The 24,000-nt window shown below is 47.6% G+C and overlaps 1 protein-coding gene across 5 annotated transcripts in view; it reads left to right on the forward strand.

Moving 5' to 3' along the window:
• The first annotated feature begins 1,927 nt into the window (after positions 1-1,927).
• LOC126578622 (reversion-inducing cysteine-rich protein with Kazal motifs) overlaps positions 1,928-24,000 on the forward strand; it is a 33,804-nt gene continuing 11,731 nt past the window's right edge. The window contains exons 1-2 of one of the 5 annotated variants that reach the window (XM_050241390.1): positions 1,928-2,105; positions 3,110-3,726. In XM_050241390.1, the coding sequence (XP_050097347.1) occupies positions 3,495-3,726 (232 nt within the window). In that variant the 5' untranslated portion in view covers positions 1,928-2,105; positions 3,110-3,494. The other 4 variants (XM_050241393.1, XM_050241392.1, XM_050241394.1 and 1 more) reach the window with 4 other exon arrangements.

Consider the following 24,000-nt stretch of genomic DNA (forward strand, 5'->3'; position numbering starts at 1 on the left):
CACCTGTAGCCACTAAATAAAATGGGGTCACTTACCGAACGATTCCTTCCCTTTTTTTTTTCTTCGGTTTTGTGAAGGTGTTAGTTCCTACCTTAAGATTGCCGGCAGCATTATTTCTTTTTTTTTTTCCCGCTGCTTCGATGCAGCTGCTTCTGCGACGGATCGATGCGTTGGCTGTACCCTCTGCTGCGTGGCGACGACTTCGCTGCTCGATGGGTTTCCAATGCGCCGGCTCGAATTTCCTACGCGTCGCGCGTCGAAGGGTTTCAGCAAATTTTTTTTTTCTTTTTTTTTTTTTGTCACTGCACAACAACACCTCATTTAATTACACTTTAGTCACTTAAGTAAACTCAGCTAATTATTCACTGAAATCTGCAGTTATTTTTTTCACAAACTACTCACAATTTATAGCACTATCACTATTGTTTAGTTAGCACTATTGTTACCATTAATGTCACTTAACTAACTTTTTATATAATTGGTACACTACACTTGTTTAGCTTATCAACTTTGATAACTTATGTAGTGTTCATAATTTGCACTTAATAGTTTATATTTCACTATTCTACACTCACTAAGTTCACTGCGTCTTTTTCTTCGCCCACCGGGCAAATACTCGTAGACGCTGGGGATTTTTTCATCCCACCGCTGTCACCAGATGCGAGGGCCACGGCAGATTTGGCCCCCGATTTAAAGTTAAATTTACACTGTTTCGCCAGTCGGAATGGCGTTATCACAACCACTTACCCGTGCGTCTTGAACGCGGCGACCCAGTATAGGAAGCTGGGGTCCCCGGATCACCGTTAGAGCTGTTTCGGATGAATCCGCGTGAAGGCCAGAGGCACCTTTCACGGCTGGATCGCGCAGACACCGGAGTAACGAAGCGTAAGGTTTGAGTTGTAACACAAGAGAGAGAGTTTTATTCAAAACCACTAGTATTTATAAACTTATCCTTAACTTAACGCTTCCTAAAGTCAGCGACCGCGTCCCTACCTCCCGTTTCCTCTCCACCTCCTGTTCCTGCCGCGTTGGGTGAGCTGACTCGGTCAGTTGACGTCAACCCTTGCCTGATGCAACATTGGTGCACGCTCATTGGTTCTGGGCGGGTAATCGATAAAGTATTGATTCGGCGGTTTGTTCATGCGGCCAACAACCTCTTGCGACAGTTGTTATTCTTGCGCGAACGACCGGCCGCTTTCGGGTCGTCGCTTGGCCGAGTTGGCATGAACTGTTGCTGGAGCGAAAGAACGCATCTTCAGCAATCATTACCCCCCTATCATGGTGATCGCCATCGATCACCATCATCGACTGTTAAGCGGCGGGCGCGGTTGGCGCGTTGCATATTTGGTGGCGGATTGTTACAACGCCTTTCCGTACCGAGACAAATCACGGCAGCGACCAAAAACAGGGGTAGGTCGGTGGTGGAGGCAGGTTTGGGCCGCTGCATTTGTAAATATTTCTGTTCTTTTCCCACATTCTTGTGCATCAGCAGGTAATACCTTCATCGAAAATGTATCTAAATCAATTAATTAAGCATAGCTAATGGGCACCGTTTGCACCGCTAGCCTTTCGTTTCTTATCAACCCAGCTCTCTCAGCCCATTAACATCCGAATGGTAATCCCGATGATAATGATAGAGGGGTCCCGGTTGGGGTAGCAGCATCAGCATAAGCCACAGATCGCGTTTCTCTCAACAATGGCCACACACATGCACAGACCGTGCTGTCCTCTGATTGGACGAAGCGACCATGCTTCTCTCATGATCGTTCGCGATCGAATGCTCCCCAGAGAGGGAGAGAGAGAGCGAGCGAGAGAGATTCCTCCCTACCCTTGATCATCCCCTTTAGCTCCCTGGTTTGAATCGGTTCCGCGATCGTTGGCCACTCTCTCGCAGCAGCAGCAGGAGCCCCCTGCAGTTGCCAATCGGTTCTCGATCGAGCAAAGACGTGTCTCGGCATTCGGGGGGAGCACGTACACGGGACCTCGTAAACCGCGATCCATCTAGCGAAGTGCCGCGAGTGTTTTGCTCCGGTGAGAAAAAGTTTATCGCCAGCAGTTCGTGTCCGTGCATCCCTGTTAGTGCAGTGGCCACGTGCCACAAGTAGGTAAGAGATGATCGCGAGTGCTGCTGCTGCGTAACGTGGATTCAAATAGGTTCAGGTGAAGTGGTTGCTGCACGTTACGCACCAGTGGCCGCAAGTGCGATTGCAGTGGGCACTCTGTTGGCGCACTTGCAAACAAACAGCAAAAACCCATCTCGGCGGTCGAATAAAAAACAAACAAACCAACGTGTGTGCACGCTGAAAAAGCAAACAGCATAGAGAGCAATCTCCGAATCCGCGACGCCCTGACCGGTGACCGCTGTGACAAGATCGAATTACGCCGTCCGGTTCCAGTTGCGGTCCGGGTCCGGGCATCGATCGATGCGGGTTGCTGTTGCTGTGGAACACCGCTGTGCCCTCCCCTGGATCGTAGATTCGTCTTTCGGTCTCGGCCCCTGTCCGTGGCTGACTCGCGCGACACTTGATTAATTAATCAATTGAGCAGCAGCAGCAGCAGCAGCATGTGGTTAGGAAGCGAGTTTGAAGGAATGAAGCCAAACAGCGAAGCGAGAACCGCAAAGCGCTGCGAGCGCTGTTGTGTAGCATTGTGTTTTAAGCCCCTGCGAGTGAATTGTGGAACGGCCGCGAAGACCGGCCACCACCGAGTTTCGCCAAAAACCAACGAATAGCAACCGGATTGTCCGTTCCAGTTTTCGGTGTTCTGCCGGTGGTGGACATTTTGTGTGCATGTGTGCAAAAAAAAAGGCACCACCATTTCGGTTTCGATGAATATCCATATCAATAGTGAGCCTGCTCTGGATGGAGTCATTAATTACCGGATTGTCGTAGTTTTTCGAGACGCCATTGAAGGCAGCTTTGGTCCGGGGGGGCCAGGGCAGTTGCAACTTGCTACGCAGATAAGCGTAGCTGGTCTGTGCAGCTCTTGAAGGTTACGTCAGCAGCGACTGTGTGTGCGAGAGTGTTCCTGTGTTCCAAAAGTGCCATCTGAAGGTTACTAAGTGAGGCTATTTCATTCGGTTTGCTTTGTTCTCTGTTTTTTTTTGCAGCCACCATAAGGTGGTCCATAGCGTTGGTGTCGAGTTTGTAATTATGATTTGAAGGAAGAAAAAAAAATGCCCGAGCGTGGCCATTGCTGATGCTGATAAGCGACAGACGTAATAACAGCAACAGGAAAATGATGATTCCAATCGCTGGTCCAGCAAAATCTTGTGATAGTGTCGTGGCCTGGTGTGCCTAGTGCCTGGTATGCCGCGCAAGTGAAACCGACGATCATCGTTATCACCAACTAGTGTTGATCGCTCTAATGAAGTGATATGCGTTACCACCGTTACGCCACGTAGGCACAAAAGAAAGAGCGAGAGCGAGAGGGAGCCTTTGGGGCAAAAATACTACACGCAGTGCGGTGCCGTGTCTTCGTTGTCTTCGTGGCGAATGGCGAATTCCGTGCGCGTCGCAACGATGGCGTCCTGTCGTTATCAGATGGCCATTGTTTACTGGCTGCTAGTGTTCGGGCTGATGTACCGTTGGGAGCCACTGGCCTATGCAAATCAGCATCCACCGCAGCACCATCCCTCACAGCAGCAGCAGCAGCAGCAGCATAGCGATGGTGACGTTGCCACCGGAAATGATGGCGCCCTTTTCATCGCCGGTCAAACACCGAACGGTAAGTGGCGGATTTGCGCATTGAAAACCCGAGACCGAGCATTGCAGAGCGTCACCTTTCCCTGGTGGTGTTACTGTCGTTGATTTGAAGTTGAAGAATCTGTTTTTTTTTATTTTGCGAAGAACGAAACTCGGTTGCCAGGGGTGGCTAACGGAGTAGCAGTGGTGCGTACGGTGTTGCTTCGCCAAATCCAACACCATCACTATCACCACCACCACCGGTGCCATTGTTTCGGCCCGAACAATGGGCTTAGCCAAGCTTTTACGACCTGTTTTATGTTTGAATAGTTCATAAATAATCCCACAGACCTCGCCTCATCTCCCCTTTTCCCCCAGGCGGTCCTCTGCGCTGGTCAATGATTGACATTAATTTTATTATTCAAATGTGGGCCTACGATGTGCTCACGAATCCGTTCGACCGTTCGTCTTCGATCGCGAACCGGATTGTTTCGCCACAGTGAGGCACCGCCTGATCGCCGACGCATGCCAATCATGCATGGTGTGCGTCTCATGCTGCGCCATCCACTTCTGCGCGTGATCGCGCGCGAGGCTTTATGCGAGAGCCAAAAGATTGCGAATCTGCGGATGCCGGAATCGGATTTCGCGCGAAGCTGGGTCCCAAAACGTCGACACATTTGTCTAGCGAGGGCCCCCAGCATGCGTGACGCCAAGATTTGCTCATTAAATTTGCATAATACAACGATTAGTAGCGGGCTGAAATTTCATCCACAGAACACGCGGCACACTGGACGACCTCTGGTGCGGTGATCACCGGTGCTTTATTATGATTGTTGCTGGCCGTCGCTGACTGACTGATGTTGATGGTTCTTTTTTCGATCAGTGCGATGGCGAGGAAAACAAAAAAAAAATACCTCCAATTTTGTGGCAGGGGCAACGTGCCCGGACCCCGGACTAGGTTGGGGGGCTATCAGCACGCGCCGGTAATTCGAGGCACGATGGCGCAAAGAATGGCGACTCGATTTCGATCCTCGATCGTTTTTGTCGCGAGAGAACGAAAGTGTGAGCTTTCCGGGCCGCAAACCGGCGGGCCGCAATTCGTGAGAAAATGTCGTAGACTAGCTCATGATGGAGGAGCTAAAAACGAACTATGTTTTTCGATACAAGAAAAAGCCGTCTGATAAGCGCATAATCGTGAGCTGTTTATGGGCCATCGAGGCTGAAGTCCGGATTAGCAAAGGCGGCCACGGCTATTGCTCTCTCGCACTCTTATCAGTGTTTGTTGGGATCATAAATTGTGTTTGTCGTCATCGAATTGACAAATCCTGTTCCCGTGGTGACGTGTGGGATTGATAAAGCTAGCACACGGCAGTGTTTCGTTCGATTTTTGGCGATCTGGAATTTTAATTAATTCGTTTGGCTTCACAAGACACAATCGCATTTCGGCATAGAGAATTGGGCACTCGGATGAAGATCCAGGTTATAAGAATTTATATTATCTTTACAAGTTGATCGAACATCAGTTTTTAGACAGATCGAGGCCATGAGAATGATACAATGTTGAGAGAGGATTATAACGGATTATATTCGGGAATTACTCCTTAAAAGACTATCGATTGAATTAAAGGTTTTATTATTTAATTCCAACACGATGGAAGTCTTCAGTATTCGGTTTCTTAACAATCAAAACAAGTGATCTGTTGGGAAAGCGAAATGCCGTAAATCTAATGGAAAGATGTAGGTTTGATGCTCTATAAACCAATAGAAATTCCATTCTGCAATATTGTGATTGGAAAAGGTTGTGCTCATGCTTGTTCTCATAGAGGTAAATTAATGCGTGTGCAGCAATCTCTGACCAGAATATGTCCAGCATTGTATAGCAGGCATGATAACTGCATTTTCCAGCATTATGATGTTCTCGTACCCCGTACAAAGGTTTAGGAAGATAGTGTTCGAGCACATTTCAGTGAAATTGGTCAATAACAATTTGCTAAATGTCTGAAGCTGTTATGTTCTTTTCCTATACGTAAACAGAAGACTTTGTTGCTTCCGAATTTATTGGATTGGAACACATCCAAAGCTGAGTAATGCTCTCGACCCGGAATCCACAAGCTCTCTGAAAGATGCATTGATAATGAAATTCCTTTGTGTAGGAAAAATTGTTTCATGTTTCGGAGAGACTCTGATCACATTAATTCAATATCTAAATTGAAGCTAACCAAGATCATGATCCCTATAAACCATTTAGATGGTGACTTCCTCGCATATCGAATTCCTAACAAATTTATGGGTATGATGACCAAAACGAAACAAGCTCCTCGAACCGTCACGCTCGATAAATCACCTTCACCTGACAAAACACTATCTCTAAGTCTCGAGTTTCTCGTGCTACTCCTCGGCTAAGGCGCACCTCTGCTTACGCCGAACGTTACACATTTGTCGCTCATTATGATAAGTGGCGCGATCGCGCACGATAGTGCCCCTTCTTATTAATACGGTACGGGAAGATGGAATAAATGAATTTTTAAAAACGCCCCATCGACGTGGGCTTCTCTGGTGCCACTGCTGGTGCACCCTCCAAGTCGATAGAGATCCCCGCTAATTGGCGCGAGGGTGACATGCTCGTGTCGCTGTGTGTCTGTTGGCCGAATGGTGGCGTCTCTGCTCGCGCCCAGCAAACAGGTTGCATTAAGCTATCATTTATCTTAAACGCAACCGACATCCCCACCGCCGGTGACAGCGCCAGGGCGCTTCGCGACGCTGAGGACAGGTCTGATCGCGGTGCAAAGCCGGGTGGCACGAACGAATCGAACGTTGAGCAGTGACCGCTAATGCACTTATCAAAGCCCTGCAGCATCCATCAGTGGTGAGTGGTGAGCTGATTGAAAGGCGCACGCTGTCGATGACGAGACAAAACGGAACGGAACGTGTGGTCTGTCGTCAATCGTGCTGCTGCTGTTCGTCGTCTTGATAATAATGATGTTTGAATTGGGGGCTTATTGGGTGCTTTGGGGTACATCTAAATTACCGGCTTAACGGATTAGTGAAGCGAAGGAGGAACAAGCAACATCACCATCATCTGGCGATCGAGCAGCAGATCCCAGCAAGTCACAAATTGCAACGGCACAATCAAATGGAACTAAAGATTTAATAGGGTTTTTGCATATCATTGGCACCCCTTTCTAACCTCCGCTGCTCTCTCTCTTCACCTTCTGCTTTAAGCTTGAACAAGAAATCGACGATCGAGCGGAGCGTATTTGAAAGTCAAGTCAGCGGACTTGACTCCATCCTGCCAAACTGACGCCATCAATGGACGTCTCGCGCTGGACCTCGACACACACGTACACAATCTACACAAACAGACACACATACAGCGTGTAGTGAGCAGCGCCGCTTAGGGGGGAAGAGCATATTAATGGTCCATTTGAGTTTGCCGATTGTCTTTTGTCTTACTTTATGATTTCCGCCGACCAACCATCGAGCCATCCAGCCAGGGCGCGTTTGCATTAATAACGCATTCATATTCCAATCGGCACTCCCCCTTCCGTCCTCTATCCGCATCGGCCAAGAAGCGCAGTCGCGACGCACGTTTGTCGCCGTCCGCCGTTGAAGAGTTGATGATGCTGCAACCGCCGCTTCCTGGGAGAGAAGAGAGTGTCGTAAAGGTTATCACCGACGCCGACGCGTGACGCACCGGGCTCACTGTGGCCCGCCGGTCTTGTGCCGCTTTCATGTTTCGAGCGATTGATACTTTCCGGCGCGCTGCGTTTGACTGACCGAAACCGTTTTCCGGTGCCGAGATGTGCTTGTTTTGTATTTTTTTTTTGTTCGATTCTCCAAATGGGTGTTTGCATACTGGGTTCGCAACGAGATGAAAGGACGGCGCTGGACAGTACAAACAAAAAAAAACGAGCAAAAAACAAAAAATCCCCCCCCCGCCCCCGGACAAAGGATTGACACGCAACACGAACGGTGAACGGGCGAACCGTGCGGTTCGAGGATTTTGTCGTGGGTTGCGCTCGATCGCGCGCCGTTCGATCGCGCTCTGGACCACCGCTCTCAATTTGTCAAACAGGAAAATCAGGCCCCCGGGAGCGCAACAAGCGTGTTGAAAGGACGCACCGCGGTGGCACTGTCAGCAGCACTAACCTGCCTGCCACTTGTCCAGGAGTGGCGCATGTCGACCCGGTTCACCGGTTGCTACCGGAATTCTGTGCCGTTTGTGCTTCGTTTTTTTTTTACTGCGTTTCGTAAAACTTCTTGTCATCTGCAGCTGGCGACTGGACAGGCTGGAACATCTTGTCTCTCTTGGCTGGCTGGCTGGCTGGATTTCGCGAGCACCGCCAGCGGACTAGTGCTAATCGAGTTTCTTGGAACTGCAGCGTAGGCAGTTTGGCAACGGTCTCTGCGTGTGGGCGACCATCTTTCGAGCGACCTTTTGCGATGCTGTAGTCCATTTCCATTGTGGCGAATAAAATGTATTTTATTAACTCTCCCCCGGGGGCGATCATTTCCATTGGTCGATTAAATGATTTCGGAAACGGGAAACAAATCGAAATCAACGGTTCGCTGGTCCTTTCTCTTGGTGTTCCAGCACTTCTCATCTCGTTGGAGGTGTTGGAAAGAATGGGTTCGAGCTGAAGCTTTAATTAAGCTGTCACGATGGCGATGGCCGCGTAATGCACCGTGATGCCTCTATGCAACAGTGCGCGTTTACGATCGCTAACACCGTGAAGTAATCCGATCTGAGCTGAGCTGACGTTTCACGAGTACGCTGCAAGGCCCAAACGGTGTGGAGTATCACATCTGGAAAGGGCTTTCTTGAAAGAGGTCTGGAAAGTTTAGAGGCTGCGGGAGGAAACCAAATCGGTCAACGGAACATGCTGGGTGGTTGGGCCTCTTCTCAAGGGCGATGAAGATGGACAGCTGTTACTGCTGCTGCTGCAGGCGAGATCTCATGGTTCTCTGCGGGGCCTTGCAACAACGAGTGATGGTCTGCAAGCGGGGAAATGGTTCAATTTGATATAATAATTGGAATTGCTTCTGGACCACCTAGCAAAGGGAAGGGATCTTTCTGGAGATACTGGTTTCTGAGGGGAAGAAATTGCTTCTATAGATCAAGAATGCTTTCATTTCCTCTTGTATGGTTTAGAAACTCAATTAAGCGATTTATTGAATTGATATTGAATTGCCACCATCTGCGTGACATTGGCTTGATAATTGATATTTATGTCATTTCATGTCGATATTCTTCTATCGATGCGCTGCAACTAAGCAGATGGTGCGTCAAAGTGTTATTTTTTCTCGGAAGAAGTTACACAATTTCCCAATGTTAACACCACATTGTTTGTACAGCATTGTTCTAGTAAATACAAGCTACAATAAACTCTCTGTATGAGTACCAACTAGCCATTTTTAACATTTCGGTTGGATCTTGTTCAGTAACTATCCTAGAAAAACTAGTAGATGGAATTACACTATTGGTTGATTAATATATTTAGTGGCATTGCTAAATTATTGTTCTAGAAAAGCAAACTAGAAGCCTATCTTGGTGTTTCCGGGTATGTTCACGCAGTTTGAATTCCCAGAAACTTATCATTTCTGCTACAAAAAATTATATGATCACGAACGCTGCCAGAGGAAGGCAGAATGTATATCAATAGGTTAAGGTGTTTGTTATTTGCTTAGCAATCTTGTCAACTAACACACCATTTCCATGTTCACTTTTTGCCTGATTTTCAAACACTTAGAGTTGTGATCGATGTTTGTCCTTGAGGTTCAGATACGTCGTACGGTGTAGCTACTAAGGGAACAGAGTACTGGCATCTGATCATAGAATGATCAGGATCATTCCATTTTTATCCTTCAGTTGTTACAGCATTTGTTGAAACGTTTCACAAGGTCAATAAGTAAAATGAACCCTTTTTAAACGTGTACCTAAAGCTGTTTCAATCGCAGATATGCAAAGGCAATAACGCTTGTAGCTGGAAAACCAGATCCCAGCACCATCACTCAACTACTTTATTAATCGAACCGGACCTTTCTCCCTCTTCAAATCCACTTCGACCGATCACCGAGCCTTGGCTCCATCGGTACACGCCATCTAGTGTCCACTGGGCCCGCGTGCGCTGCGTCGAAATGACATATTTTGTCCGAGATAAAAACGACTTATGACACATTTGCGTACGGTGCACTCGGATCGCCCTTTCCGTACACTGGTACAACTGTCCGGTTGCATTAGCCAACCCTCTCGCTGTTGCTGCTGCCAAGGGAGTGCTCTCGGACCACGTCGTCGTCATCGTCGTCGTCCCAGACCGTTGTCGTTTTGCACGTGAATCGCTTTACGCTAATCGTGCATAAGCATCGCGCATAAGTGTCGCCTAGCAGACACCATCCTCCACTCCCCAATTTCTCCTCTTCAACGCCTCCTCAGTTCCTCAGTTAGTGTATGTGTGCGTGACAGGCGATTTATTTCGATTTTTCCGTTACAACGCGTGGTGCGAAAACTGCATCGCTCCCTCTCTGGTTAACGGACCCCCCCCAAAACGCACCGGATACCTTGGCGAGGATAAGACGCACCGGCAAGAAACGGTCGTCTGTCGCTGTTGTGGTTGTCATTCCGCCAGACAAGGGACCCAAGGGAAGGGAGATGCACAATCCAAACCAGCACCAGGGCGCAGACGAAGGCGAAGGATAGGGAGACCATAAATTATTTTTGTGCTTCACGAAAATAAATCGCGATCGCGGGCAAAACCGCAACACGTCCCCATCGCCCCATGATCGTCCTCCCCTTTCTCCGTGATCCAGCTTTCTTCCTACGACGACGAGTTCGTCCGCTCATGCTGTGGCTTATTTTTACATTCGAATCGCGTTGGGTTTGGTGTCGCGGCGGCCAATGACGGAGGTACTTCGGAGGTGAGGGCCAGGACAGAGTCGGCTTCGGTGACAATTCGTTTGTCAGAATGCGATTTTCGCACGCATTTCGTTGAACCACCCCCCGGGGCTAGCCAGGTCTGGTGTGGTAGCATCCGCGGTGTTTAGTTCGAACCGCGAGTGAGGCGCGACATTATGGAGTGTTTAGTACGGGAAAGATCGAGCACCGCTGCAAGGGAGGAACAATAAAGAAGCTCTGGGCGCTGGTTTTATGATCCACGCGTGTTCTGCCACCGTACGGAGTGTGAAGCGACGAGAATGAAACTGACACGCGCACGCCAAACCTGACAACATGTGTTGTAAATTAGGCTGGCGTCTTATTAAAAACGTATGAGATTCGTCGCGAGATCCACCGACGATTTACGGAGAGAAGCGTGTGAAAAGTGGCAGCTCACCAAAAGTGATGGGATCCGATCTTTGACACTTTTTGCCTTCCAGGGATGAGGTTTGTGATGGCGCACGGGAGTTCCACGAATTCCGCAGTTCCAGAGCGATCCTACAGGAGCTCTAAAAGACTGCTCCTTGTTCGAATGTTGTTCTTTCATTGAGCGTCACCTCCAGTGCCCCTGGACTTTTTCAACGCCAGAAGTCGTATTGGACACGGCATTACTGTCGACCGTGGTGCGTTCTGGTTATTTATTTTCCCCGAAGTTAATGACGGTTCATTAGGCGTTGCCGTTTGGATGAACGCCCGGATCGTCGCTGGATCCTCAAGGAAAGGAAGGACGAGGGGACGAGTGATAAAGTGGTGCACCGCCTCCGTACCCGGTCTGGCCCCGGTTTACTGAACGCTCGATTTCAATCAGCGGCAATAAAATAAAGCGCTTCATTAAGTGCGTGATCCAACCCTCCGCTGATCTTGGGCCGCAGATAGTCTCTGTGTGCGCACACGCATCGCCTTTTTCTCCTGGACAAAAGGGAGGGTCTCACCTGATGATGATGATGATGGTGATGGTGATCGTGAAGGTGCTGCGATCTTGCGTGAAGGGCGGAGATGCAAATTACCGGGGAGAATTATTATTATCATTCTCTCCTGCTATCCTTCTCTCTCTCTCTCTCTCTTTCTCCGGACTTTCTGAGTTGGGCGAATGTTGCATCGGTTGCATCATAAGCGGTGCCACAGGAGACACAACGTAACCCCCCCTGGATGACGTGCCAGCGTCTTGAAGCGGTTGACTGACTGCACTGGCGGCGCAGTGACCAACGGGCGGCGTGGCTGGCAATGTTCGGTTATGATGAGAATTTAATTAACAGAAACCACCACCACCACCACTAGCAGCAGCATCTGTAGTACAACACTTGTGCCTGTCCGCAAGTGTTACGATCTTACGATGCAATTTCAGTTCCGTGGCATGGCCATCGAGCCAAAGCGGCCAAAGTTAATGGTGGAGCACCTTAAGGGGAGGAGAGGAAAGAAGCGTTCCAGGTTGCGTGGCAGGCGATAGTGACACGCACCTTAATGAAGCTGTTGCGGACTAATTGCGAACCGTTGAGTGGTGGAGCAGTGATAGAGCGAGATGATGAAGCTATCGAGACAAACCAGCGGGAATTTTCTGTGAGCAGTTTATGCGTTTGCGGGATAGTGTCTAGGGGTTTTTTTTAAGTTAATGTGAAGTTGATGATCTTTAATGTTTGATTCGTGATCATATGCATTGGCAGTTCAATTAAGAAATAGCTGAGTTGCCAGATCGTCGGCATCGCGAGCGTTGGAAGCGCTTCCATAGAGTTAAATTTGTGAGGAATTTACTACATTTTAGCTAAGAATCTAGAGGTGTCTTAATCCTTCTTTAGCTTCAATTCTTAGTTAATCTTTAATGCTCCAGCAAATCAAGATGGCCATTGTTTTATCTACAGAATCTTTAAATGAATGTTAAAACACAAAGTAATGGTCCCCCGTTAATGTAGAGACAGCAAAGCGGGCGAATTAGAACATAGTTAGAACCTTTGTAGCAATTCAGTTTGGTGACCAAAGAATTGGAATCATGCTTCATCAGAAGCATAAAACATAATGTACTGAGTAGACATTTATTTATTTAGATTTACTTTTACAAGTTATTCTAGAAAAGTTATTTTTACATGCAATGGTAACATTATCACAACATAGAAAATAAACAGTAGTTAAATAATACGATTCGTTATTAACAAGCTCAGGAGTAACAATGAGTGTTCATGGAAGTTATAGAGTGCTCGGTGTTGTAAAAATTTATAAAATTAACATCAGGATAGTCTAGTGAGCAGATTGAATGAGACTTTAATTCGATTATACACAAAAGAAAATCAATGTTCACAATGCACAAAGCACAATCAGCCCTCTACAATTTGAAGAATGTTTTAAAGTAGTTTTTCGCTAAAAAGGGAGCTTGCAGTTAATTTTTGCATCTACAATTTCCGTTTTTTTCCATATCTTATCATCACATTTGGGTGTGTCAACAATTTGCTGCCCCAGTTCTTCGCTTGTTCTGCTATCACGGTGAAAGTATGTCACTCTACTATTTGCGAATGATGAGCTCGAGGCACTGCGGGGTGCGGTCAGTTTCCCGGCGAGGTTGGCGAGCGCGATCGCTTCGGTCGCTTGTCATGCGCTGGCACTGATGCTATGCCACAACACATCGCGCATGGTCACGTGCAACGTTTTTGGTTGAGGAGCGGTTTCGGTTTCGGTATACTATCAACCGGCGCAAAAGGAACTATCTCGCGGCGACTGGCGTGTCGATCGCCAACAGCAACAGCAGCATTTATAAAGGCCCTCATCCATATTCATGCGCATGTTGACGGTGGCCCTCAGTATAGTGGCGTCCGGTGGACGGGAACCAGCACGCCTTCTTTAACGCCTTCGGCGGTTCCTTCTTTAGCAGCTCGGCAACCGCCCGGGAACACAAACTCTCGCGAGCCTTATCGATCCCATAATTAACGGACAATTATTGGCCATTTCTCATTCGATTCCCGTGACGCGATCCAATACATCATGGACCGGGAAAGGAGCGCCAGCTTGGTGACGCTAGTAGCTGGTCTAGTGTTGTTTCTAGTGCCCCTGGTAGCAGCCGACCTTCAGCCAACCGATGTACCGCATCTGTACGTATCCAAGAGTTTCAACCGTGCCCTACAAGATTGTCTGGCGTATCTGCGGCTGCCGAGCGAGCGGTATGAGCAGTACGCGGCGCTGCACTTTCCAGACGATGCCGATACGAAGTGTCTCGTGCGGTGCATTGGATTGAACTTGCGCTGGTGGAACGATACGACGGGCGTGCAGAAGGCGGTGATAAGCAATTTCTTTCAGCCGGATCCATCGGACACCGAGTACCAGTACCGTACGGCCAAGTGTATCGAGAAACGGCTCGGATCGCTGTCCGGATCGCGCGGATCGGCGCCGGATGATTGCTGTTGCCGAGCGTACGAAACGTTCCAGTGCTATCTGCAGTACTACGGCAATCTGGTCCAGTGTCCTAAGGCGTTACCACAGACACGGGACATGCTCGTGCGCAGTGCGCTCGATTGCATCAACATCCTGCGGGTTCCGGATGAGCTGCTCCGGTGCTACGGTGGCGGAGAGATCCGCGACGCACCCGAGACACGGTGTCTCCTTCGCTGTTTCTTCCTTCGCTCAGGAGGGTACGATGCGGTGCGGGGATTCAATCTGTACCGGTTGTACACGCGTGACTCGGACCATCCGGACCAACGGTATCTTGCGCAGGAGACGATGGAGCAGCTGCAGACCATTCGGTCGACTAACTGCGATCAGTGTACGGAAGTGTACCGGTCGTATAAGGAAGTGCTTGGGCCGTTTGGCATCGCATTCTACGAGGATAGCATCATACAGGAGGCCGCCAATCGTGCGCTGTGTGATGTGACACGGTGTCAGCAGTGTGGCCAGTGCGAGATCTACTCGAAAGAGGAACAATATCCCGTACCGCATCCTGAAGAGCAACATAAAGAGGAGAAGAAGGTTGTGGTGGTGGAAGCAGAGCAAGGGGATTCGTCTCATTTTCCGGTAATACCAGACAGTTGTGGCTGTGGCCATCAGGATGCTGCTTCGGAGGAACCGGAAGTACCATACTATCCACCGGTTGAGGAGGGCTATACTTACCCCTGTACCACTACAACCACCCCCAAACCTACTACCACGACGACAACGACGACGACGACGACGACGACACAGAAGCCAACGGTGGAGTACGAAGGGACGACACGCACCTACCATCCGTGGCTTTACATTCCTCCCACGACAGAGCCTCCGAGCTACCGTAACTACCCCAAATTGAGCGGATCGTTCTGTTGCACCAAGTGCCGCAAAGTGTCGCGAGTCGGACATCGGAAGTACTACTTTTAGTGACGTGAACCGCGAGGATCGCGTGATGCACGCGTACTCCCCTTTCTTTCGTTTGTAGTAATTTATTCACTTTCGTGTAAGGTATCGCCCGTCTCTCGAATCGTCAAGACAGTCTTGTAAATTCGGTGAAAACTTTTTGATAGTCTCCTTTCTCCCGGGCCGGGGTGTTGCTTGCAACAAGGTTGCTTGCAGAGTACGTGCCTGCCACTGCTACGCAACCTAGATAAGCACCATGGTTTATCAATAAAACATGCCAGAGACAGAACATATTTGTCGTATCTACCATTCTCCTCTTATCAACAGTCGGAGACGAAAGAAGGAAGAAAAAGGCTTTCATTTAGGTGCCTGCCACGGAACGTGATTTTTTGGCACAAAAACGAGGATCTCGCACGACGAATTGTTCCGCTGCACGTATTACATAAAAGCATCCATTGTGGAAACGCAAAACGTCAGGTGTTATGCAGTCCAAGCAAGCGGCGGGTAGACTATTGTTTGCTGCGTCACGTACACTCATCGCTGCGGCTGTTATCATCTTTGTGGCGAAAGTTGGCCTGAGGTTTTATAGCGAGAACTGATCGCTGCTCAGCTGCTGTGAGTTGAACAGGATACGGTCTGGTTCGCGTTGCATTTATCTTTGATAAGATGTTTTTCCGAGAGTTTCTAGATGAGCTTTTCTGTTTCTAGCACTCAACAGAGAAAAGAACTTGTTTGTGATAAATAGGTACAACACACAGAGGTTGTCTTTTTGTGAATTAAATACTGTATTTCATAAATAGCCACAGCGCTAATCACTACAGTCCCGTTCTACGGTATGGTGGAGAAAAGGGCGGAGACTTGAAGGACGAAGGAGGGAAAATTTCCTGCTCGCACCGACTGGCCAGCTCGACAGGCTTTGGGTAACCGAAGGACGGTAGTGTCCTACCGAGCGTCGGAAGCAACTCCTGACCGGCCGCTGGACCCTTTCGATACGCAGTGCGATAATCCACCGGCGCCACAGGGGCGGGTGTTACGAATGCCGAGTTTCCGCGGCACCTTGAGCACGGTTTCAGGGGCGGATTGTACGAAGGCACAAGCTGCACCACGGGAGCGTAATTCGCTTGCAATTCGCAGGATTTACACGGAGCCTCCGGTGCCGGTTGGTACGATGCATAGCTGAAACCCTCTTCGGATGAAGCACTGATCTCGACTGGTGTTGGTTCCACCTTCTCGGTGCAACAGTCTGCTTCCAGGTTGGCCAGGGCGATCTTGGACGCTTCCGTGATCAGGCCACTGGTGTAACCGTCCACACCGAGACCGTTCAGGCACTGTTGGTGCGTATCGTACACCTCCGAGCAGCTGTTGCACCCGGAATGACGTATACGGTCCCGGCAGGTTTTCGTTTCTTGGCTCAGGTAGCGAAGGTCGTTCGATTCCAGATCGCGCAGATAGAACCGGGAAAGGTAGATACCGTGCTCGGGCGTGTAGAGTCCGGTGCGTAGATCGATGCACTGATAGAGGCACCGAGTTTCCGGGACATCCCGCACATTGCCCTCACTGTAGCACTTGAGCAGATCGTCCGAGATGCGCAGAATGTTGAGACAATCGAGTGCCGCCTGTGTCGCCTGCAGCTTCGTCAGTGGCACGTACTGGGGGCAGGTGACCAGGTTACCGAACTCCCGGAAGTAACACTGGAACGTTTCGTACGCCTGGCAGCAGTTGTTCGGTAGCTTGGCCGAGCGTACGTTCCGCTCGAGACACTCGTTGGTGCGCTTCTCGTACTGCCGGTCACCCTGCACGGGCTGGAAGAAGTTAACGATGGCCGGTTCATGCAAACCGCAGGTGTTGTTCCACCAGCGCAGATCCACACCGATACAGTAGATCAGACACTTGGTGTCCTCGTCTTCCGGGAACTCGTACGCCAGATACTGTGCCAACCGAGGCCGTGGTGCTCTCAGATACTCTGCACAGTCCTGCATCGATTGCAGGAAGCTCTTCTCCACGATCGCACCCTTCACATCGTTCGCCTGCGCGGTCAGCGGAAGGACGAATGCGAAGAGCGCAAGACAGAGCTGCTCCAAACGCTGCATGGTAGTAGCTTTACCTGTATGGTGCCCATCGAGAGCGCAAGATAAGCTTTTATACTAGCGACCCTTGCCCGATCCTGGTCGTGGGAAGTGACGTGCAACACGTAGCACCAAACGTTGCGACCCTACGTTTATGCCCTATTATGTTACCTACCTATTGTTGTTGTTGTCCAAAAGACGGTTCTCAAACAGTGACGCGACTGCTTGAACAACACCACGCACCGGGGAAACAGTTAGCCAGCCGGTGTTTTGGTACAGTCTGGGCACATCCAGTAAACAGGCGACACTGGGTGGTTTACTATTTTTTATTTTTTTGTTTTTATACCCCGGCAATGTACAAGAAAATAAACTACAGGTTGGATAAGTGTGAAAAATTAGTGAGGAAAAAATCGTTTATCAACTTTTTGGTTCGGAAGCCCGTTTTAAACAGTAAAAAGTTTGAAGTTAGGTAACGTTCCAGTTAGATAACGTTATTAGGGGAAGGAAGGAATGAAAATAAAACAACGCTCAGTGGTTACGAAATGCGGTTGCTGGTTACGGCTGTCCTACTGTATCTTTTTTAATGCTACCTAGTAGATTAGTTAGAATCGAATTTAGTGGCATGATTACAAAAATAATAAACATATATGTTTGATTTGCTGCTTTTAAGAGGAATGAAAAATTAATATTCAGTGACTAAATAGTGTTAGCGATGGACGCAGATGGGTTTAAAATTACCCAAAATGAACAACACCACGCATTTTGATTTGCTGCTTTTAAGAGGAATGTAAAATTAATATGCAGTGACTAAATAGTGTTAGCGATGGACGCAGATGGGTTTAAAATTACCCAAAATGAGATTTTTTTAAATAAATGGATGTAGCACTATGAATGGATGTATCATTAATTTCTCTTATGAATCGTGGATTTGTGGCGCATCCATTGTCGGGTGCGAAAATAGGTAGGAATAATATGCGGTATTCCGTTTTACTCATCAGTTTCTTCCGGACGATGTTCCTGTAATCGTCGGATTGAAGTAATTCATTCAAATGAATGTCGAATGATGTACTCACCCATTAAGGTGGTGTGCCCTCTGATTGTTTTATGTTAACGCTCTTATTGCGAGTTGAAGATCTTCTTGTGATCGCCATGATTATGATGACAGTCAACATTGATTTGAATTTTTCAATTGGCGGTGAAAAAGCAACAAGCATATTTTCTAAATTTGGCAAGGATCTTCTATTTACTCAGGTTATATAATAAGAATTATTCTTACATAATACATGGATGTTATTTTGCATGGTATTTATTACATTATTCCTTATTTGTTCTAAACATATACTATTTGATCAATGTCTAATTCTTCGAATCCTGTGTGCAAATCTAATATGTTTGTCTAACTCATATCGAAATTCGTCCTCAGATTATGTTTACACAATACAACTGTCTAATTATAAGTATCTGCGCTGTATGCTAGCATGCTAGTAGTGTTTGATAATACTTTGTAATTTTATGTAATTGATTTGTTTTGTATTCAACATGCAGAGCTTACATAGCATACAGCCTGCCTAATGGAGACTACCACAGAAAAAAGGTTGAAACTTGATGCAACTCATTTATACACAAATACTCACACAGAGATAAAGTGGTAACTGATAAAACAGTCATAGAATAGCGAATGAATTGATCAATCCATTATAAAAAAAGAGCAATAAAGGATATGCAGTTGCAGTGGATGCACTTTTGTATATTTGGTTCGTTTTACATGTTTTACAAACATAGGTACGTTGCTATAATAAGTTAAAGGGAAGCTGCAACTGGCTTCGCTAGTGCACCAACTCAACGATGCTCCGGTTTGTAGCTATGATTGTAACCCGTCTTGCAGGGCTTGTTGTAGATCTGTGTCTTGTGGCACCGGCTGCAGACCGGTTCGGGTGTCGTCCGTTCGCCACAACCGCAGGCCGGTCGATAGTGATACTTCCTTCCACAAGCGGTGCACGATTGTTTGGGCGATGGATAGTGAGGCTGTTCGTAGGAAATCTCAGGATAGTGCGGTTCCACCGGATACACGGAAGGATGATGGTGTGCTTCACAGACGGGGCAAGGTTCCTCAGGATGCACACACGGAACCCCGAGGTTGGTGAGCGCAATTTTGGCCGCCTGCGTGATGATACCACTGGTGTACCCATTCTCACCCAATCCCGTCAAACATTCGACGTGCGTGGTGTACGCTTCGGTGCACGGATCGCACCCCGAGTTCCGGATACGATCGCGACAAGCCTTCGTCTCCTTGCACAGATACCGCAAATCGTTGTAGGCTGCATCGCGGACGAAGAACCGATGGGGCAGGATGCCATCCTCGTGCGTGTACAGTCCCGATCGCTGATCGATGCACAGATACAGACAGCGCGTTTCCGGACTATCCTCAACCTTACCGGATGCGTACAACTTCAGCAGCTCCTCGGGATACCGCAACACCACCAGACAATCGAGTGCCACCTGCGTCGCCTGCAGTTTCGTCAGCGGCACGTACTGTGGGCAGGTGACCAGGTTACCGAACTCCTGGAAGTAACACTGGAACGTTTCGTACGCCTGGCAACAGTTGTTCGGTGACTGGATGGCACCGACCCGACGATCGAGACACTCCTTCGTACGCTTCTCGTACCCGGTGTCACCGTGCACGGGCTGGAAGTAGCTGACGATGGCTGGCAACTGCAAACCGCAGGTGTTGTTCCACCAGCGCAGATCCACACCGACGCAGTAGATCAGACACTTGGTTTCATCGTCGGGCGGAAAATCACTCGACAGGTACTGCAGCAAACGCTCCTTCGAGATCTGCAGACACTCGACGCAATCGTGCACCGACTGGAAGAAGCTTTTCTCGATGGTGGCACCCTTGGTGTCGCAGCTGCTAGCCACTGCCAGGGGCACGGTTACGGCCACACTAGCCGCAAGGAGAAACACCAGCGCTGTCTGCATTGTGTCGAACGTGTGGTGAAGAGTCTGACCGTATCGGGTCGCTTTTATACTGGACCGCCGACCCGCTACGCACCGCCTGTTGACAGAGATATCCGTTAGAAGGCACGTTTTTGAATGTGATGTTGTTCTGCACCGGGACCCAGCTTATGCAATGTGTCGCAGGACGTTACAAAACATACTTCACGGTGTTGCCCGTTGATGCGAGCTATTAAAGAGAGTTTACATACAGTTCACGCTACTAATTTATCGGCATAAGTGTATGCTATATGGTCTGTCGCAAAGTAAACAGGACTTTTTACAAAGAAAAATTTCTGGTGACGCTATCCTAATGTGAGTATTTTGGTTTGAAAGTTGCATCTTTGAGGGACTTTCAGTCAAAATTTCATAGCATAGTCAGCATAACGTTTTCCTTTCATCCACAAATGAAGTTTACCGAATACTTAAAACCCAGATGAAACCAGATCAGGTGAGTACGGGGAAGGATTTTTCGATAAAATGCAGTTTTTGGTCAAAAAACAGTGGTGAGCGATGAGGGATGAGGCAGCGCATTATCGGCGCAACATGTGCCAACTGCCCTTTTTCACGATATTCTTGCCTAATGCGAAAAATGCTATGCATTAAACGCTTCATAACACCAAGATAATGTATGGCAAACCATTGTTTGGCCGGTTGTTTGGTCAATTTTGATAAAATCCAGCGCTTCTTTCGATGCTCCCAGGCGTAATCTCGATCCTGGCTTAGTTGACATGAATGTCGTCGTTGATATCTTCACGACCGGTTTTAAAATGCGTATACCACTCATAAAATCTGCCACGGGATAGACAATCATCACCAAACCCTTTTTGCATCAATTAGCTAAACGTTCTACCGAGTTTAAAAGTTAAACTTGATATTGGTTTTTTTTAATTATCATTTTTGTACCGATGACAAAAACCTACTGTCATTTTAATTCAATAACTTTGCTTCTAGACGACCAATTGCCATGAAATTTGGACTGAAAGTCGCTCAAAGATGCACCTTTCTAACAAAAATACCCACATTAAGAAAGCGCCACCAGAAATTTTCCTATGTAAAAAGTCCTGTTTACTTTGCGACAGACAATGTATGCCCAGATATATGAGGCAAATTAACTTACGGTAGTTGAGTGAACTGTTGCAGGTGGTTAGAGAATCAACAGAAAGTGAATCAAAGAGTTTTGCTGAATTTATTTCATTGGCACAACATCAGATGGTTACCGATAGTGAGTAAATATTGTATTTAAAAATCCCGTAAAAGTCTTTTATCATTGTCGGTTATCGATTGCAAGATTTTTAGGGACAAGATACGTAATTTTTTCGTACGAACCTTGGAATGGTTATGACCGGTAGATTGACAAACCGATTAGTGGCTGTGATGTTTACAGTGAGGCAAGATGTTTGCATTGGAAGCATCCCATATAGCTGATTATTACACATAAGCGGAGCACCGCCATCCAACGAGCAAGCAGAACCATAAGACGATCTTCCACATATTATCCTGTAAGCATAAACATAATGGAATCCTTCAAAGTGCGTGCCATTGGCAAGTGGAAAGAGTGTTTGCGATGATGTGATACTCACGAGGGTGGTTCTACGCTTTTCAATAACGATTCACATTGCTGTTTAGTGATCATGGAGTAAATTGCCCGCCGCAGGACACCAACATTATAGTTTTCGTCCTGGCCAAATGCGATTACTTCACAGTACAGAGTGGAGTTGGATGAAATCGTAAGTTCCGAGGGCGCTACGCTTAAGAGACGCACATTGGGAATGCCGGCGAAGCTACCGTCGATTGATAAAACAGCAACATCGTTCGCTCGAGTGTTCCTGTCGTATCCGCTGTGTATTTTATAACTTTTATAGTTGAACAGTCGTCCTTGGCTAGCAATCGAGCTTCCAACACGGATAGTAATCTGACAATAAAATGCAATCAGAATGTCACGAATGTAAGCATGCTGCGCCGCTGTGAGCTTCTGTCCGTTGAACTTACCGATAGTATTGGGAAGCTGTTGTACGTTAAAACGGATGCCGCTGTGAGAACCTCGGTATTGCTAATGATAATACCAGTCGTTGGCAAGTTTCCCAAGCCATAGTATATGACAATGAACGTCAGCGAACATTGGCGATGTTCGCTGCCGTTCCATAGACGATGCGACCTGCTCTTTTATTGTCTGGTTGGACAATATTCTGATCGTTGACATCAGTGTCCACTGTATGCCGGATCACTCTCTGATTCCAAAACCTCGTCCTGCTCTTGAGCTTTCGCGAAAAGTGCACCACAGAGCACCAACAGCAACAGGATAAGTTTCACATTTGCCTTCATCGTAACACTACTGATCACATCCAAGACTGACTGATGAAAGGATGGAAAACCGGATGGAAATTTATATCAAAGTCAGAGAACTGGTTTTCTTTCTCCAGCAGCAAGCGCACGGGCGCCTAGCAACAGCACAGGAACAGTGGCGAATCCATTCCGTTTGCGGCTGGTGGCTGCGGATCGGCTGAACACACATTGTGGATCTGCACTCGATTCGCAGACTTCAAACGGTTAGCTGTTCACAATTCGAATCCGTTTTCGGCGGGAGACCTACACGTGGTTTTGGGGGCATTGAAGATTGTAAACCATTTCATTTCAAATTTTGTGCTCAAACGTGTAGCATAAACTGCATGGTTATGACCCTAGCAAGTGAAACAATGTTTGATGGAACCTATGTATCTGCTCAGTTAGCTCTCTGGCTAGGATTTTTTTCCACATAAAATAGAGTCATTGATATTGCCGGAGACTTATACGCAACCATTGTTACAGTAATCGCATTTACTAAGACGAAATAGTTATTTTCTCACTAACAGTACGCATTGGCAAGGTAATGGCACATCATCGACAGTGACCATCGAAGTTAGAATTTTGTCTGTGTTTAATTATTGGCAAGTGACAGACACGTTAAGCGTGTCGTAGCCTTGAACGACACGTGGAACAGCTGTTCAATGTTTGCTGTATCTGTTTATCAGCAACTGCTGTATCTTACAGGAGACACTTTCCAAGAAAAGATACAAAAAATTGCGGTGCACGACAACACACTGGAAACGCCGGGCTCTGCTTTCAACCGAGATACAGTTGTGTTTTTCTTCCACGATCTGAAGTCCTTGAACCACTATCCCACAGCAATCGTCTACGTGGTATTAAAAGGGCAGTATCAATTAGAATTTTGTGGGGAATGTCGACACTGAGGGGATAAGGGAGGTTAAAAACTATCAGTAATCATTAAAATTGTGAAAGACAATCTTCGATTGTTGGGCAGGATGTGCTTTGGCTTGGTACTCTGAGGCTTGCTACTGAAACTGCTACTCCCAAGTCCGCTCAAGGATGCTCTGCATACCGCTCTGGGCGATCGAGATCTTCTCCTTTGTGCTCTGATTATTTTAACTATTCATTGGCCGCTGTTTAACGATTACTTGGTTCGAGTATAATTCATATTGGCTTTGAAAAAAATAATCATACACCGATATGTTTGCCGTTTAGATCTTGACATTCTTTTACGAAAAATGTCTTCAGTTTTTCTAGCAATTTCTAGTTTTAAGCGAATCGTTCTTTATGAATGGATAGAACTCTTGAGTATCGGTTCTTAGTGTATGCCTTAGAGTCTCCTTCATATGCTCTCCATTCAAATGAAGCACCTAACATAAAACATAATTTGTTATTGCCGGGGTTAGTAACCGTGTCATACGAGAAACGATCACGACATACGAGCACCTAGTTCACCCCCGTCCTGCTCCGGAACGGAAGAGAAATTAATGTTTCTCGTTAGTCAACCCCGGGAAAACATACATTACAGTTGGCAAAGGGTAGCGGAGAAATGGTGCGATTTGTTTGGTAAACTTTTACCACCCGGCAAAAAGGTTGACAACACGTTCCGGATGCGCGACACATAATTGATGAAGTGCGGCGTTCGTTGCGATCGTTCCCGGCGTACAGCGAGATGCTCCGGGTGCTCTCAAAAACCGTCACCGCAGCACCCCCA

Source organism: Anopheles aquasalis, chromosome 3, assembly GCF_943734665.1.
Source record: "Anopheles aquasalis chromosome 3, idAnoAquaMG_Q_19, whole genome shotgun sequence".
NCBI lineage: Eukaryota > Metazoa > Arthropoda > Insecta > Diptera > Culicidae > Anopheles > Anopheles aquasalis.